The following is an 18,006-nucleotide window of genomic DNA, read 5'->3' as shown; positions in this document are numbered from 1 at the left end:
GAAGGCAGACGCTTAACCATCTGAGCCACCCAGACACCCCAAGGTACTTGATTGTTATAGCTACGTGCCACCCCGAGTGGATGGGAGAGGCAGGACTGAGACTGTGAGCCGCTCCCTGTGGGAGGAGGGCCCGACCATCTGCTCCTGCAGGCGGTGAGGGAGATTCAATTAGAAGGTCTCGCAGCTCCCACCCTAAGCCAAGGCCTTTGCAGTCATCACTTTACATCATCAATAATAATGACTCTTTTACTTTATTCCCAGCATATCAGAATCACGCCAAGGAGGAGAGGGACTATCGAAAGGAGACCTCCTTGGAAGCCCAAAGTGGCAGAAAGCTCAGGCAATTGATTGGCCAGTAATCAACACAGTAATTAACTAGAGAAATATTTTGCAAAGTATGGCACAATCACCATTGCTGTGGATGCTATTTGGTGGCAAATAAATAAGCCTCTGTTATCTTAAGAATGATGTATATAGATTAGAAAATATAACTATATAATTACAAACAAGAGATACAACTATAACATCAAACTTGCAGTTTGCTAGCTATGGTGTAGGACTAGCATAGTCAATTTAAATAAAAATAATACCATAAGTAAATATTCTTTCTGCTGTAGGCCTGAGGTAGGCAAGTTCATGAAACCCGGGAAGGTGGTGCTGATCCTGGCCAGACCCTACTCCTGGTCATCGTGAAGAACATGGATGATAGCACCTCAGACCATCCCTACAGCCATGCTCTGGTGGCTGGAATTGACCGCTGTCCCCACAAAGGGACAGCTGCCATGGGCAAGAAGAAAACCATCAGGAGGTCAAAGATCAAGTCTTTTGTGAAAGTTTATAACCATAGTCACTTCATGCCCACAAGGTACTCTGTGGACATCCCCTCGGACAAAACTGTCATCAATAAAGATGTCTTCAGAGACCCTGTTCTTAAAGGCAAGGCCTGACAAGAGGCCAAGGTTAAGTTCAAGGAGAGGTACCAACTGGTGAGAACAAATGATTCTTCCAGAAGCTGTGGTTTTAGATCTATTTTGTTTCAGTCATTAAAAATACAAAAAAAAAGTAAATATTAACACAGATAGTAAGAAGATACGGCAAAAATTGAGATGGTGGTATGAGACTAACCGAAGTTAGGAAATAATTCAAGGAAAGGCCTGTTTAATGAATAACAAGCCAGCATTGGCCACTAACAATCCCCTGCAAAAAAAAATCCACTACACATTAGGAACATACAGAGAAGGAAGAGAGTAAAAAGTGAGAGGGGGCACCTGGGTGGCTCAGTAGGTTAAACATCTGACTCATGATTTTGGCTCAGGTCACGATCTCAAAGTCATGATCTCAAGGTTGTGAGATTGAGGCCGACGTCGTGCTCTGTGCTGGGCATGGAGCCTGCTTGGGATTCTCTCTCTCCCTTTCCCTCTGCCCCTCCCCTTCTCTAATTAAAAAAAAAAAGTAAGAGAGACCACTTTCTAAAGAAATTGAGTGATCTTTTTCAAAAGGACCAGAATTCCTACTCAGAGCGTTGGTGTCTAGAGTAAATCTCTCCTTGTGTTGGCCCAGGATGGGAACCTGGGTTCCCTCTGCCTATTGGCCCCCTTTCTGCATGCCCTAAAATGAAGCCTGCGGATTGATCTTCCCACTCAGGAAGAGTAAGGACAAATTAAAAACATTTTCAGACATGCATAGATTTGGAAGGCTTTCCTTCCATGCACCCACCCCCTTTAAAAATGTTATTTGAAGATATACTCCAGGAAAACAGAGACAAAACCCAAGAAAGAGAGACCAGATTCACCCAGCAGAACTGACCCACAAGTGTAATGAATAGAAATACCAGAGGTTCATAAAGCCATCAGTCAAAATTAGAACAGGAAGTCAGAGGGTTTGGAGAAAAGTGTCTTCAAGAAGAAAATGGGCTTCATTCAACAAATAATGTAATTAAGAAGCTGGGAGACTTTAATGACCTGATTAAAAGGGCATATGTTTCTTTTCTCAAGAAGAAAAGAGAAAAGCAATCAGAAACTCCAGGAGAACAAAAACTCATAAGAAAGTCATGGTCCAAATATGAAGGGAATTAAGATATAACATGACTTTGAATATTGAGGGAGCGTGGGAAAATACATTTGAACTTGAAGCCTGGAGCATTTCCCTTCAGGCAGCATTTAAAGCATAAGACTATAGTTCCTTCTCTACGGGTCCCTGGATGCTAGTTAGCTCTTCAGAGACTAATGTTTACATAATCATAATATTTTTAAAAAACACTTTATTGATTTTCAATTTTTTTGAAATTCAGAGGTGGACAACACACAAAACCAGAACACTTTCACTCTGGATACAGAACTAGATTCAAATGTAGTGGTTTAGCAAGAAGATTTAGGAGGAGGGAGGGCAGTGTGATAAAGGATGTCTCATCTTGCACAGCAGGAGTCAAAATTAAATAGCACAAGAAGGAAGAGCTGAAAATGGGTATCTAACCAAACTCTGGAGGCAAGGTACCTTTGCCAAACTTCTCATCTTTCATAGTTGGGCATGGTACCAGACATTGTTAGCTCAGTACGCACCCGCCCTCCTTCCCTTATTCCTAGAACCCTTGCATTTCACTGGGCACGTGGCTACCCGGAGAAACAGTCTATTCCCCAGGCTACCTCGGCAGCCACATGGGATCAGGTGACCCCATTCAGGCCAACTGGATGCAAACAGAACGGGTGTGCCTCTCCACGAGCTGGAATATGGGCATGCTTGGCCATCTCTGACCCAGGCCAAGAGTTCTACCATAAACAATAATAGCTAACACTTACATATATATGTTAACTCTGTGTCGGGCAGTTCTCTAAGTGCTGTGCATATATGAGCTCCTTTAACCTAACAAGGATGTGTATTCGTTTCCTATGGCAGCTATGACAAAACACCAGAAACTCGGTGTCTCGGAAGGACACAAATGTATTCTCTTACAGTTCTGGAGCTCAGAAGTTTAAAATCAATGTGTCGGCTAGACTGTTTCTTTCTGGAGACTCGGGAGAATTTATTTCCTTGTCTTTTCGGCTTCCAGTAGCACTTGCATTCTTGGGCTCATGGTCCCTTTCTCATGTCACTACAGTCTCTCACTTCCATCATCACATCTCTGATTACTATTTTGAGTTCCTGTCTCCTTTTTTTTTAGAGATTTTATTTATTTATTTATTTATTTATTTATTTAATTTATTTACAGAACATGTGAGCAGGGGGAGGGGCAGATGGAGAGGGAGAGACAGAAAATCTCAAGCAGGCTCTGCACTGAGCAAGGAGCCCAATGCCAGGCTCAGCCTCAGGACCCTGAGTTCAGGACCTGAGCCGAAACCAAGAATCAGACGCTTAATCGCTTAATCGACTGAGCCCCAGGGCGCCCCTCCTGCTTCCTTCTAAGGACCTTTGTGATTACATCGGGCCTACTGGAGCAGTCCAGGATAATATCCCCCTCTCAAGAATCTTCACTGAATCACTTCTGCAAAGTCTTCTTTGCCATATGAGGTAACAGTCACAATTTCTAGGGATTAGGGCACGCACATCTTTGGGGGAACATTATGCTCCTTCCCTCGGGTGCTGTATTATCCCCCATTTTACAGATGGTGAAACTCAAGCACGAAGAAATTAAGTAGCGTACTCAGGGTCACACAGCTGCTCATAAGTGGCAGACCCATAATTTAAACCTGGGCGGTCTGGCACTAGGACCTGTGCTCCTGACTGTGATACTCTCCTACCGGGGCAGAATTCTGGCTTCCTGATGATTACAGAGCCACCTGGCCAGGCCTGGACGGCCTGCAAAGAAAACAAAACTTGCATCTTTCCAAGGCATTGTCATTTGGGAGTCTTTGTCACAGTGGCTGTATTCGAATACCGAAGTCAATAGCTACTCTACATAATTTAAAATAATGATTTTACTCTATTTTATTCTGAGTGGTTTGAATCTATTACAAGAAAAATATACTTTTTATTCATTTACAGTGTGTTTAATTTGGAGGGCGGGGGTGCCAATCAGTCCATATCACAACCTTGCTTAAACCCTTCAGGGACCCCACTGCCTTTGGGATGGAGTCCAAGCTCCTCAGGCTAGATTCAGGCCAGCCTGTCACCCACTTTTCTATTTCTGAACAGACCTTCGGCCATGTCTACCCCTCACTTTTACTCATGTTATCCCCTCTCCCTGGAATCCGAACCCTTCTTTCTCTCCCACTCCTGCCCAACATGTCCCACTCAAAGCCCATCTGTGAACTCCTATTCATCCCTCATAGGCCCAGCCCAAGTTGTCTCTGGAACGTTTTTCTGTTTATCTTGGTCTTTCTCTGTCCCGTTAAAGACTTTCCTCAAATGTCTGGTGCCTCAGATCGTAGTTAAACAAAACAAAACTACCCAGTCTACACACACACACACACCCCTCCTAGAAAGATCAGGTTTCTCCTTCTTTTCCTTCCCCTGTGTGTGTTCCTCTATCAAAATAATCACACCAGCACACATTTACCATGATCATTGTTTATAACTAATATTATTTATAGTTTTAGGATTTAAGTTCATTAACAGCCTCCTGCACCAATATGTGACTCAAAATAGAAACAATCCCAAACGACAAGACAAGCATAAGGACGTCTGACTGACAAAGCTCCGATTTTTCCCGTGATGGCCACTCTGATTTTTTGAAATATTACAACAGTTTTAAGTACGGGTGTGTATGAATGTGAGTCTCTGTCTTGCTGGCGCCTGCTGCACCCGCCCGTGGTGATCCTGACACAACTCTGCAGGCCAAAGGATCCTGTTGGTCGCGTCTTATAACCAGTGAAATGAGGCTCAGAGAGGTTGTGTTAGTTTCTTGTGGATGCTGTACAGATTACTGCGAACTTAGGGCCTGAAAACTACACAAGTTTTTTTCTTGCCACGTTTTTGGAGGTTAGAAGTCCAACATGAGTTCAGTGGACTAACATCAAGGAATCAGTGGGGTGAATTCCTCCTGGAGGCTCCAGGGGAGAGTCTGTTCTTTGCTGGCTTCCAGAGCCTGCCCACCTTCCTGGCATCACTCCCACCTCTGCTCTACCACCACACCTGCTCTTTCTGCCCCTCCTGTCTCCTTATTACAAGGCCCCTTGTGATTCTGTCGGGCCCACCTGGATAACGCAGGGTAATTTCCCCATCTCAAGAGCCTGAATTTAGCCCCATCTGCAAAGTCCCTTTCACCAGGAAGCATGTCACCGGTTCCCGGGGTTAGAATGCGGACCTCCTTGGGGGGCCGCTACCCAGCCTATCACAGAAGTGAAGTGCCTAGTCCCAGATCACACAGCAGCATGCAGCAGGGCTGGGAGTCTGACCCAGGTCTTTCTGGCCCCAAAGCCTGTGCTTCTAACCACATTTCAACACAAGGCTCAACAGACTGGGAGGGGGGCAGTTATCTCTGGGCTCACATGCATTATCACTGTTGACCCCGGTCCTATCCCGTCCCCCACCCCCAACGCCATGAGCTCCCACTCTAATGCATATGATACCCAACCCCGCCCATCTGTTCACCTGGGGGGTCTCCCCAGACTAAGGAGCAGGGCCCCCCTCTTGACAGCTTACTCGCGTCAGTGTTTGTTGAGTGAATATATAAGTGAGTGAGCAGAGACTGCTGTCTCCAGCCCCTGCCCTCTGTCCTCTGCCCCAGCTTGAAGATGCTCAGTAGCTTGTGAAGCCACCAAGGATGCCTGGCTCTGGGCCCTGCCCCCCACCCCCCACCCCCCCCCCCCCCCCGCTCTCTCAGTGGACATCCATCATTTTCAAGCCACCCATACCCTGAAGGAAGACCAGCCGTTCCTGAGGAGAGGGACAAAGACTGAGCACCTGGCCTGGAAACAGAGGATATGTGGTCCCCGGGGCTCTCCCGTGGGTGTGACACTTTGCTAGGAGCTCCCAGAGGCCAGTGTTGTTAGGCCCCGGGACCAAACACCATAGCCTCCTCAGTGGCCTGCCAGACTAGGCCCTCAGAGTCCCCCATTCCGGGCCCACAACGCAGCCCCTGCTGGCCTGCCCCGCACCCCTCTGCACACCTCTGCTTGTTTTCTGATTTCTGTTCTTCTAAAAGGCACCTCTGCCCGGCTCAGAGTGTTCCCATGCACAACCCAGGCCTGTGGCAGCATTAGCTAGTTGAAAACCCAATTATATTTTGATTATTCTAGTCCTAGCCTGACAGAGTTTACTGTAAGTCCCACTGGAATTGGGAGGGACGGGGGGGGGCAGCACCTGGGGCCAGTGCCAGGGGATCGCACTTAAAGATGGATGTGACAGGGACCTGGGGCTCAGAGGTTCAGGATTAGATCAACAAGGCCGGGGCGGGCTGGTTCCAGGAAAGAGGTCATGTGTCACCAGTTGACGGACAGCTCAGGCAAAGCAAAGGCTTCAGGCCAGGTCTCCCTGGGCCGAGGAGGTGCCAGGGCTGAGTGCCCAGTCTGGAGATGGATGACAGGAGGTGCCTGGACTCCTCTCCTGGGCCCTGGTGCTTTGCCAGGAGCTCTCAGAGACCGGTGCTGTTGGGCTCAGGGACCCAACCACCGCAGCCCCTGTGGGTCTTCCAGAGCATCACCGGCCCCTCTTGAGATCCCGGAGTTTTCTCTGAGCATCTACCCAGACCAAACAACTGGCCTCTCTTACCCTTAGGCCATGAATGAGGGAGCCAGACTTAGGACCAGAGGGACCTGAGGACCCAGAGCCTCCTCCCTGGTGAGGGTCTGATAGGAAGAAGTATCTGTTGCCTCAGGGTAGAAGGAACCACTCTGAAGGAACCTTCATCCTGGAGAGCAGCCATCTCTGGGGCACCTAAGGACAAAGGGGGAGTTGGTCACTGGGATCCCTCTTAAGGGGAGATGGGACTGGCTCCGTGAAACTGCATTCTCAGCCATGACTCGTGCACCCCACGTATAATGGTTTGGGGGCCTGGGGAGCCCCTTGCTCCCTGCAACCCAGGATGTCTGGGAGGCCCTGGCTTATGGCACCCCAAACTCTGGGCTGGGCTCCGCTGACGCCCACTGTCCACGCAGACACACATGGGGCTGTAACCTGTCGCTTTAGCAGCCGCACCTCATTCACACCGCTGTCACTTGAATGTCCCCCACGGTCTGCCCGCCATCCCACCCTGTGCTGCAGCCCCCTCCCCAGCCCTGACATGGCAGACAGTCACAGCTCTAGCTGGGGGGGGGCGAGTGTGGAAGATTAGATGAGTCATCACTGTGGGGGCAGACATACCCAGTCCCACATACGCACAGTTGCAGAGCCGGCGATGCAAAGGCGTGCCCACACTCACATTTCCACGCTCACAGGGGTACACGCCAGAGGAGCCGACACTAGTCAAAGCCCAAACCGCACATTCAGACACACAGAGAGACAGACACCCCTACACACACACACACACACACACACACACACACACACACACACACTCGCCACGTACACAAACACCAATACACACAGAGTAAGCCCCATACAGACACAGCCCACTCAGGGTGACCCTCAGCCATTGACCCGGAACCTGTCCTCTGCTCACGTGTACACTCAGACACACACACACACACACAGTCACACATTAGATTCTCTAGACACACCCTCACAGCCCTTACTCCTAAATACAGAAAAACGTATATACACACGTGCAAGTGCAGTCACACACGCATGTGCACGCACACACACGTGTGCACGCACACCAGGCGTTCCTCTCTCGAGTCCCCCCATCCATTCCCCTACCTTCGCCAGCACCCCAGGCAGGCAGGACGGAGCACTGGAATTGCAGGGATGCTGTGACCCATCACCCATCCTGCTCAGGGACAGAGTTGTGCCTTAGGATCAGCTTCCATTCTCCCTCCCGTTCTGGAGAGGCAGGGCAGGTCACTGTGTTTCCTCCACCTGGAATTCTCTGGGGCTTCCACAATCCCCCTTGCAAGGCTACCTTCTCATGTTTCAGGTCCCCGTGTTCCTGCTCTAGGAAGTCTGTCCTGATGCCCTGGCTGAGTCAATCTGTCCTTCTGGGCCACTTCCCAGCTCTCTTCGTGCCATGGTGCACTTGCTGGGCTGCGAGCCTCCTGCCTCCCCCCAGCCTGGGCGTGTCTGGAGGACCGGGTGCCTCTGTCTGGCAAGGAGGTGGGTAAACCTGGAGAGCATCACAGGCCTGAATCCCAGCTCTGTGTCTGCTGTGTGGCCTTGGGCAAGTTACTAGACCACGTGAGCCCCGTGTCCTCATCTGGAAAATAGGGGCAATAGCAACCACCTCCCTGGACTGGCGGAAAGATTGCGATCACGCTGGCGGCGGGGGGGGGGGGGGGGGGGGGGGGGGGTGCTATACAAAAGGCAGCCCTATTATTCTATCTCATTGCCTGGCACACAGCTTAGTGAATGTTTGTTGAATTTGCCCCTCAGGTTCCCCTCTTCCTGCCCCCACTTACCATCCATCTTGGGAGGGGGAAAGCAGGTATGAAGGAAAAGGACTAAGGGCAGAGAGAACGGTGGGGAGGGGGCTGGGAGATGGGCGAGCCGGGCCTCTGGCCTCACTGGGAGCCAGATGCACCAGCAGCAGCAGGGGCCTGGCCCGAGGCGGTGCAGGCACCCGCTCTCACCCCTGGACCCACCTGTGCCATCATCCTCGTCAGCTAGGTGAGGCCGCGAGGAGAGGTGGAGCTGGGATCCCCCTCCGCGCTGTGGCCCTCCGGAGCTGCCCAGGGCCCGCCAGCACACAGTAGGTGCGCTCTGAACGCCGAGCGACCCGACGCGTAAACGCCGGGTGAACGCGAACGTATGAATGAACGGATGGACGCATGAATGGAGGTGGGATGGAAGCATGAAGTGACAGGAGAGGAGGGATGAGCGTCTCCCCCGCCCTCCCGGTCTGGGGCTGGGCGACACGAAGCGGAGACCGGCTGGGGGCTCCCCTCCCCGCCGGCACCTCCCGCTCGGCCCCCACCCCTCCCCGCGGCGCGCAGCCCGGCGGAGCCCGCGCCCAGCCACAGCCCGCATTGGAGCCGCTGCTCGCGCCCAGCCGAGCGAGCCCAGGCAGCGCAGCCTTGGGAGGGGGCTGCCCCGGACCCCTCCCCCGGCCCGGGCCCCTGGAGTCCGGCCTTCGGGGCAGGGAGGCGGAGTCCCCGGTGCAAGGTCCGGGGACCAGCAGCCGAGGACGCCGGGATCCCGGAGCCAACAGGTGCGGGGCTTGGGGGACCCACCCCCCCAGGCCCGGGGTGGAGGTTCCAAAGGACCCTCGGCGGGAACCAAGGGTCTCGGGGCATAACCTGGGTGCTGGAAGGCAGGGTCCCCAGGAGGCTCTGCCCTCCTCCCGGCAGGCTTCTGCAGAACCCCTAGCGCCCTCGTTCCTCCACCTTTTCCCCGCAGCCCCCTACAGCCCCCGAGGTGCAGGAAGGTCCCGCTGAGGGATTGGGTCCGTCGGCACTTGGAGGAGGTATGAAGGAGCCCCCTCGCTCTCCCCCAGTGGTCTCCAGGGACCGGCAACCGTCCTACACACGTCCGGGGTCGTCTGTGCCCAGCCGCGGGAAGGAGGGGTCTGAGCGAGCGAGGAGGGGCGGGGAGCGAGGCCCAATTTATGAATGGAGAAAGAGGCCTGCGCGCCGGCCCAGCGACCCCTGGCGGCCGTCGGGGCGCATCGCGGCTGCGGGGATTCAAGTGGGGGCGATCCGGGGGGTCTGAGGGGCCTGGCTGCTGGGCCTGGGGCTCTCCTCTCTTGCAGGGAGGTCGTCAGTTCCTTCCTGCACCCCTGCCTCCACTGTGTGTCCTACCCGGGAGGGTCCAGGTCTGGCGGGCGGGGCCTGGGTCTCTAACGCCTCCCTTGACCGTTTTCTCAACCAAAAATTCAGGTCTGTGAACTGACTCAGGAGAGAACATTTGCAATCGGGATGGCTTCCCCTCGCAAATCTATGGTGTTTCGGGGATTCAGACAGACCTGGCATAGTAACATTGTGACCTTAAGCAAGGGGCTCAACCTCTCTGAGCTTCTGCAAAACAGGGTTCTCTAATGGTAACCGGAGTCGGCCCTGAAGCCGGGTCCCCTTGCCAGGGCCTGGGTAAAGCACTTGGCTCACATTAGAGCTCATTATGCCTCACCGCGGCCCTGTGAGGTAGGTACAGTTATTACTCCTTTGGAGAGATGGGGAAACCGAGGCTGAAAGGGGAGATGTAAGGTATCCAAGAGCAACTTGCATGGAATTGAGATGCAAGCCGCATCTGTCTTTCTCCATCGACTTCAGGCTCACTGTAACCCACAGCACTCTGAGAATTGAGGGAGCTTATGTGCAAATTGCCTGACACACTCCTAATGTTCTGTCTTCCTTCCTCCCCTCCTTCCTTCAGGAGGTTTGGGGTCCCAGAGACCTGCGTGCAAGGAAGTGGGCTGAGGCCTGGCCTGGGCTCCCCTCCCCACACCAGGCCCAGGATGCCCCTCGGCATCAGCAGCTCCTGAGCTCATGGAGCCCTCAGCCAACCCAGGTGCCCAGACTGGGACCCCCACTGGTGGCGGAGAACTGTCACCGTCACAGGTGCCTCCCGACTATGAAGACGAGTTCCTGAGCTATCTGTGGCGCGATTATCTGTACCCGAAGCAGTATGAGTGGGTCCTCATCGCTGCCTATGTGGCTGTGTTCCTTGTGGCCCTGGTGGGCAACACGCTGGGTAGGTGTTTAGATCCCTGTGGTGCTGCGGACTTGCCCTGGGGACTGGAAGGTGTCCTGGGCCTGGCTTCTCTTTCTCCCCCTCCCCTACCACCCTTTGGCTGGGGAGTGTGGGGGATGGGGGCCGTGGGGGATGGGGGCCATGGGGGAAGAGACTCACTTGTGGGGACGGGCATGGCTCTGTCCCTGGCTTCACCTCCTCCTCCTCTTCCCACCTCCCCCACTGCTCTGCAGTCTGCCTGGCCGTGTGGAGGAACCACCACATGAGGACGGTCACCAACTACTTCATCGTCAACCTGTCCCTGGCTGACGTGCTGGTGACAACCATCTGCCTTCCAGCCAGCCTGCTGGTGGACATCACCGAGTCCTGGCTCTTTGGTCATGCCCTCTGCAAGGTCATCCCCTATCTACAGGTGAGCTCCACCCAGGCGCCGTCCATCACCCCTCTGTCACCCCAAGGACAAAAAACCATGGCCTTGCACAGACCTCAGTGACCCTCAGACTTACCTTTCAGACAGGACGCGGTGGCTCAGTTCCTCTGCCGTGTCATCCTCTACTGTTAGCAAGGCCAGGCCGCGGGGCCTGACACTTGAGGACACAGACCCGGCCCCACACACTCATACAGAGATCCCCTCGTGGTCACACCCGCAGACCCATGCGCACAGAGCCCTTGGACACACGGACAGTCACCTCCAGGCACCTGGGCGCACTGCAGAGGAGAGAGCACAAGCCCATGGTGACAGACACAAATGCATGCTGAGCCTGCTCCCTGGTTCCAAGGGGGCAGGTGTGAGGAGACCAACCCTGGCCAGGGCCTGCCCTCCCCCAGCAGTGGGGATCAGGATGTCCAGATGGGGCTGGGGGGGGTGGGAAGAGGGCCGGCCAGAGGCCAGAATGGCCCCTCAGCCGCATTCCTCGTCCCTCTCCCTGGACCCCAGAAGGCAGGGTTCACTCCCGAAGGCAGCATCCACATCCACCTCTGTTCCTCGGCTCATGTCTGCCTCCCTGCGGAAGGCTCTTTCCTCACAGCCCAGGGAAGGGATGGCATCCCTGGGCAGAAAGAAATGCCTCTTGGATTTCCATTGTTGTAAGATTTTCCACTCAACAGATTAACCCTGGGAACGCTGGGAATAAAGACAGGGTGGGGAGGAAATGCATCTTAGGCAAACTGTTTAACCCTTCTGTGCCTCAGCGTCCTCATCTGTAACGTGGGGTAAGAGTATGCACCATGGGGTTGTTGTGAGGGTAATGAGAACAGTGCCTGGCACGTAGTGGGTCCCATAAGTGAAAGTTATTCTTCATAGTAGGGAAGCCCCCACTATGTACCAGGTTTCAACCTGGACATTTCCCACCTGTGATTTCACTGATTCTCACAAGAATCCCACCAGGTGGAGGACATATTCCCATTCTGCAGATGAGGCTCAGAGAAGGTGAGTGGTGTGCCCAAAGCTACACAGCTCGTAAGCGGTGCGGTCAGCATTTTCCCCACACCTGGCCGCCTGGCATTTCAGGACTCTGAGCTCCTTCACTCACCCCATGTCTGGGGTGGGCCCCAAGAGGCCTGATGCTGTGTCCCCATGGGGCAGGCCGTGTCCGTGTCAGTGGCAGTGCTGACTCTCAGCTTCATCGCCCTGGACCGTTGGTATGCCATCTGCCGCCCACTGTTGTTCAAGAGCACTGCCCGGCGCGCCCGGGGCTCCGTCCTGGGGATCTGGGCTGTGTCGCTGGCCGTCACGGTGCCCCAGGCTGCCGTCATGGAATGCAGTAGTGTGCTGCCTGAGCTAGCTAACCGCACCCGGCTCTTCTCCGTCTGTGATGAACACTGGCCAGGTAATGGTGGGGGCCTGGAGCAGGCATCCCTGAGGTGGGCACCTCTGGGACACGTACCCCTAGCACAGGCGCCTGTCAGTGCACTTCTGGGGTGGGCACTCCCGGGGTGGCCATCTATCTCCCAAAAGGACACTCTTGGAGCAGGCTTCTATGGGGTGTGCTCCCAGGGTGGGTAACCCCTTGCCAGATGCCACAGAACAGGCATCTAGCAAGGATACCTCCAGGGTGGGTACCTCCTCCAGTCTAGACATCTGCTAGGGCTCCTTCCAGGATGGACACCTCCGGGCTGGGCAACTCCAGGCTCTCTCTGCCACGGTGCCTGTGTGAGGCCCAGCTGCTTGTTTGGCTCTATGGCTCTAGATGGGGGCAGGGTGGCATTGCTAAGCAGAACAGGCTGGAGGCTCCCAGAAGGGGAGAATCTCTGGCCCTTGTATGTCTTGACCCCTACAGATGACCTCTATCCCAAGATCTACCACAGTTGCTTCTTCATTGTCACCTACCTGGCCCCACTGGGCCTCATGGCCATGGCCTATTTCCAGATCTTCCGCAAGCTCTGGGGCCACCAGGTGAGGCCCACTCTGGTGTCACTGTCTGGGCTGGGAGGGGAAAGGGGTACTGGTCTAAGGAGACAGACAGAACCTGCCATCCTGGCTGCCACCAGAGAGAGGCAAGGCCCAGGGACATGTCGAGGTCAAGGCCAAAGCCCTGGTGCCTACCCTGGAACCGAATAGCAACTAATATCGGTTTCAGTATCTAAAATCTAATCATCGTTCCGACACCAGTAGCTGCCACTTATTGTACCATGTACTTCCAGCTAGCCTTGCCTCCTCCCGACCATCATATATTATCCCCAACTTAATGTGTGAGAAAACGGAGACCCAGAGAGGCAAAGCAACTTCTCTCGAATCCCTCAGCCAGCCAGGGGAAGAGCTGTGACATTCTAGTGCTCAGGTCAGCACCACAATAACAGCACCTCTGTGTTTTTGCCAAATTCGGCACTTTGCTCGCAACTAAATGAAGAAGCAGTAGTACCCCCTTTGCAAATGCTGAGGAAGGGCAGCCAACTTGCCACAGCCGATGAGTGGCAGAGCCTTTCTGGTTCCGGGGCTGCCCGCTCGTCTCCGTTACAGACCCACTGACATCAGGTTCGGGGGGTGGGTATGGGGGGGGGGAGGGGAATGCTCAGAGGTTCTGGGCACTAGGGGCACTAAGTTCTGGGTCCTGTGCCTGGGCAAGGAGAGGATGCAGACCAGAACGTGGCCACCCTGCAGTCCACCAACACCTGTCATCTGCCCCTGACAGCCCCCCAGTCAAGATGGCAAGAGTCCCTATCCTCCTCTAATAGACGAGAAGACCAAGGCTCAGAGAAGGAAAGTGAGTTGAACGAGCTCACATGGCTCATGAGTGGCTGAGCTGGCCCTAGACCCTAATTTCCCTCAACTCTAGCCCCATACCCCTCTTTTGGGGGGTGATTCAGGTGTCCAGTGGTGTGAGAGGCTTCAAGGATATCTGTGGCTTCTCCGGAAGCCTGGAACCATCCTAGGTTTCTGGGCAGTGACCTAGGCAGGGACTGTGCTCTGAGGCCCAGGCCATTCCATGCTGCTCACCTGCTCACCTGCTCGCTCCTTGCTCAGGCCTCCCCCGTGTCAGGCACAGGCCGGGGCTGGGGGGGGCACAGCTCACCCTGCACCCCTGCCCCCACAATAGGAAGCGATGGCCTGAGGAGGATGGATGGGTAGCTTGGGAGGATGTTCAAGAGTCTCCTGTCTCTGTGAGGTTCGGTTCCTTCATCTGTAACTAAGGGCCAGTAACACCTTCCCTGAAGACGTGCCACGGGGGGCTCACAATGAGCTCGTGGAAGATGAAAGTACACTGTTCACCCTCCATTCCAGAGTGTCGGTCTTCATCATGAATATTAGGTTCCTTCCCTTGGCCCACCTCCACTGCGCCCCGGGGTTCACCCGGAGCAGGACCCAGCAAAGGAGAATGGCCCTCCTGAGGAGCTCCACCCACCACTGCCCTCTCTGTGTGTGCCGGACAGATCCCTGGCACCACGTTGGCCCTGGTGAGGAACTGGAAGCGCCCCTCAGACCAGTCGGATGACCAGGGGCCGGGCCTGAGCGCAGAGCCCCCGCCCCGGGCCCGGGCCTTCCTGGCTGAGGTGAAGCAGATGCGCGCGCGGAGGAAGACGGCCAAGATGCTGATGGTGGTGCTGCTGGTCTTTGCCCTCTGCTACCTGCCCATCAGTGTCCTAAACGTCCTCAAGAGGTGAGAGCATGAGGGGAGAGGCGGTAGCCTCTCTCTGTTTTGGGGAAAGACGGGCTCTAGGACTCACCCACTGTGTGGTCTTGGGGGCAGGTCACCTCTCTTCTCTGAGCCTCCCAGCTTCAGTTTCTCGCCTGTAAACTGTGAAGAATGCCAGTTGTAGCCTGCGGGGCTATTATGACAATTTCTCCATCTGTTCACTCAACCATCAGCTCGTGAGGGCTGGGAGCACAGTGACCACGCTCACAGGACGAAGTCTCCACCTTCATGGAGGCTACATCTAGTGGGACAGAGAAATAAGTCTCCACCGTACTGGCAGGCAGGGATACCACTATGGAGACACATAAAATAGGGAAAGAGCACGGAGAGTGACGGTGACAGGAGTTAGTGGGTTTTGTGTGTTTTGTGTGGGGTTTTTTTTTTTTTAATCTTTTTTTAGATACAAGGGTTAAAAAAAAAAAAAGGCTCATCCAAGGAAATGGCATTGGGCAGGGACTTGAAAGAAGGGAGGGACCCAGGGAGCAGGCCCGCAGGTATCTGGAGGAATAGCACCAGAAGCGGAGGGAACAAGGGGTTCAGTGCGTGGAGGGGCCACAGGGCGCCGGGACAGAGCAGCGGGCTGTTTGTCATGAGACAATCTAGGGGTGAGTTTGTGCTTGGCCACTTCCTGGATCATTTCCTGTGATCTCGGGCATGTCACGTCACTTCTCTGCCCCTCCCTAACTGAACAATGGATGATGTCTTGCTTGACTCATCATGTTGCTGTGAGGATGGATGAGGAAGTGGATGGGGGCTCCCAGAGGATCTCATAGCTGGTGACTGAGCGGATGAACCCTGGTCCCTGTCCGGACACCCACCCTGGTCAGACTTTCTGTGCTCAAGACCTCAGACCTAAAGGCCCACATGGTGGGACAGAAGTGGCAGTGGGAACTCTTGCACTTGATAACCACTCGTGAGCTGTGTGACCTTGGTCAACTCACTTTCCCTTTCTGAGCCTTGGCTTTCCTGTCTTTTAGAGAAGGATAGTGACTCCCGCCCAACACAAACAGGAACACACACACACACACACACACATCTACCCTGTTTCTGACTGTCCTCCCCCTGGTCCTAGGGTGTTCGGGATGTTCCGCCAAGCCAGCGACCGAGAAGCCGTCTATGCCTGCTTTACCTTCTCCCACTGGCTGGTGTATGCCAACAGCGCTGTCAACCCCATCATCTACAACTTCCTCAGTGGTGAGTGGGCTGGGAGGCAGGGCCACTGAGGGGGCGGCAGTCCCGCCCCCAAGCCAGGCTGAATAAAGGGAGGGCCCCAGAGGACATCCCGGCTCCCACCTGGGGATCTTGAGCTGGCTCTGCAAACTCCCATTCGGGGAAGACTCGGCCCTGCCCAGGAGCCCTGGTCTGAGTGGGAGACAGGCCACACACTCCCCAGAGTCGCCAAAACCAGCTGACCAGCACCCAGGATCCAGTTGTACAGATCACGCAGACCAGTGAGTGGGTGGGAAAGGAAGGGGCTAGGCCATCTCCCCTCCCCCTCCCCCCTGTGCCTGCCCAGCGGGACCTCCAGTTGGCCCTGGCTGACCACCACGGGCTCCAGGGAAGCCTGGCCTATGGGAAGAGGGCCCAGGGCTGAGAGGATGATTGCGTAGCCAAGTCATCCAGATAAGGGAGGGTCACCAGCGGAGGCAGCCCAGGGCCGGGGAAGGGCTTCCCCATGCCCAGCTAGACATGGACTGGCAGAGTAGCCAGAATGTGGGGGGCTGTCCCTGGATCCACCTGCCTCCAATACCAGCCTTCTTGCTCCCCTCTCTGGAAGTCCAGGCATCCCCCGTCCCCTCGGCCCACCCCAGGCCTCTCCCCTCCGCTGTCCCACTGTCTGCACCTCCTCCCCCAACCTCCCAGGCTCGCGGCGGTAATACCTCCACCCTTGGACCCACCTGGGCTCAGCAGAAGTATGGCTCACTAGGCCTCTGGCTCCAGAACTAGGCCTAACGAACTGGTCCAGATGCCTGTTCAAGCCTGGGAATGATAATCTTTGGGAAAAGGCTGAAGAAGGAGGGGCCGGGGGTCCATATCACAACCCTCATTGAGACTAAAGAATTACTCTCCGAAGGCTAGCCGGCAGTCTCCAGCTCAGGGGGGAGAACAGAAGAGCTAAGGGCTGCAGCAGAGGCGGGTATTCCTGTCTCGTCTCCACCTACTGAGCACCTACTGTGTGCCTGGCCCTCCGCTGGGGCCCCGGAGAGGCTTGCTGGCGAATGAAGCGCGGTCAAGGCATTTTCTGCTCCAGACACAATCTGTTTCCTTGGTGTCCTTTGGCCGATGGAGCTGGCTGTGGTAGTCCCTTCTTCCCTACTCTGCCCTCCCCTTCAAGAGAGGGGCTCCGGAACGAGAACCGGGCCTGACTTCTAGCTGGGTGACTTTGGGCAAGTCGCTGCACCTCTGTGCGTCTCACCTGCGCAGTGAGGATAAAGGATGCCAGCCTCTCAGGGCGCTGGGACCAGCAGGGGAGGGGTGGGGGGTGGGGGGAGGGCAGGCAGAGGTGCCGAGCACAGTGCCTCCTACAGGCTGCTGCTGTCCTTCCCGTCACTGTGGGGCACAGGTGGGGAAAGCCTAGCCATAGCTGGTGAGTCCGAGCCCCTCCACCTACCCACCGAGGAGGGCAGAGGTGGCCCCAGGCCCCTGAGCCAGACACCACGTTTCGAGCCGGGCTCAGAGCCAGAGAGCAGTCAAGGAATCAGATGAAAATTGCATTTCTCCTTGGGAACTGCTCCGGGGCCTCTGTCCTCACTCTCCCTGGCAATGCCAAGGCCGCCTTGGGGCTTTCTCCTTCCCAGCTCTACTCTGCCCTCCCACCCCCTCACAGGCAGCTGGGTTGGAGCTGCGTGGGTGTCCCTGGGCCCAAGGCCCTTCCTGCTTCATCCATCTCCTTATGGCTTTGTCTTCTGTCTCCAACCAAGGCAAATTCCGGGAGCAGTTTAAGGCCGCCTTCTCCTGCTGCCTGCCTGGCCTGGGTCCCTGCAGCTCTCCGAAAGCCCCCAGCCCCCGCTCCTCTGCCAGCCACAAGTCCTGGTCCTTGCACAGCCGGTGCTCCGTCTCCAAAGTCCCTGAGCACGTGGTGCTCACCACTGTCACCACGGTGCTGCCCTGAGCAAGGGCCTCACCTCCTCATGGAGACTGCTGGATGCAGTGGGAGGCCAGGGCTCCAGACCTGGTTTCCTGCCTGTTTAACTCCGGGCAAGTGACTTCCCTTCTCTGC

At 55.2% G+C, this 18,006-nt stretch overlaps 1 protein-coding gene, 2 long non-coding RNA genes and 1 pseudogene across 6 annotated transcripts; 2 read left to right on the top strand and 2 right to left on the bottom strand.

Moving 5' to 3' along the window:
* LOC112812284 (large ribosomal subunit protein eL27-like) overlaps positions 1-947 on the top strand; it is a 12,951-nt pseudogene extending 12,004 nt beyond the window's left edge.
* A 4,803-nt stretch (positions 948-5,750) lies between these two features.
* On the bottom strand, positions 5,751-10,761 carry LOC112812214 (uncharacterized). 2 transcript variants are annotated; one of them, XR_003205223.2, is made up of 4 exons: positions 8,610-10,761; positions 7,934-8,224; positions 7,732-7,854; positions 5,751-6,810 (listed from the first exon to the last, which is right to left on the bottom strand). It is a non-coding gene; the product is annotated as an uncharacterized lncRNA (long non-coding RNA). The 2 variants fall into 2 exon arrangements; XR_003205222.2 differs by having other exon boundaries at positions 7,732-8,224.
* On the top strand, positions 10,449-17,913 carry HCRTR1 (hypocretin receptor 1). Its single transcript, XM_025856910.2, has 7 exons — positions 10,449-10,653; positions 10,887-11,065; positions 12,239-12,482; positions 12,933-13,048; positions 14,524-14,750; positions 15,859-15,980; positions 17,708-17,913. The coding sequence occupies exons 1-7, from the start codon at positions 10,449-10,451 to the stop codon at positions 17,896-17,898; spliced, it is 1,284 nt and encodes a 427-aa protein (XP_025712695.1). The 3' UTR covers positions 17,899-17,913.
* On the bottom strand, positions 10,826-17,973 carry LOC112812215 (uncharacterized). Of its 3 annotated transcripts, XR_012381317.1 has the most exons (7): positions 17,912-17,973; positions 16,960-17,202; positions 16,685-16,766; positions 14,818-14,888; positions 12,983-13,078; positions 12,186-12,838; positions 10,826-11,702 (listed from the first exon to the last, which is right to left on the bottom strand). It is a non-coding gene; the product is annotated as an uncharacterized lncRNA (long non-coding RNA). The 3 variants fall into 3 exon arrangements; XR_012381316.1 differs by having other exon boundaries at positions 10,826-11,776; positions 16,685-17,202; XR_003205224.2 differs by having other exon boundaries at positions 16,685-17,202.
* Positions 17,974-18,006: the final 33 nt, after the last annotated feature.

This window comes from Callorhinus ursinus, unplaced genomic scaffold, assembly GCF_003265705.2.
Source record: "Callorhinus ursinus isolate GAN/ISIS: 27379988/994484 unplaced genomic scaffold, GSC_fseal_2.0 scaffold18, whole genome shotgun sequence".
In the NCBI taxonomy this organism is placed as follows: domain Eukaryota; kingdom Metazoa; phylum Chordata; class Mammalia; order Carnivora; family Otariidae; genus Callorhinus; species Callorhinus ursinus.
The sequence above is the reverse complement of the archived record's forward strand: the minus strand, read 5'-3'. Positions and strand labels throughout refer to the sequence as shown.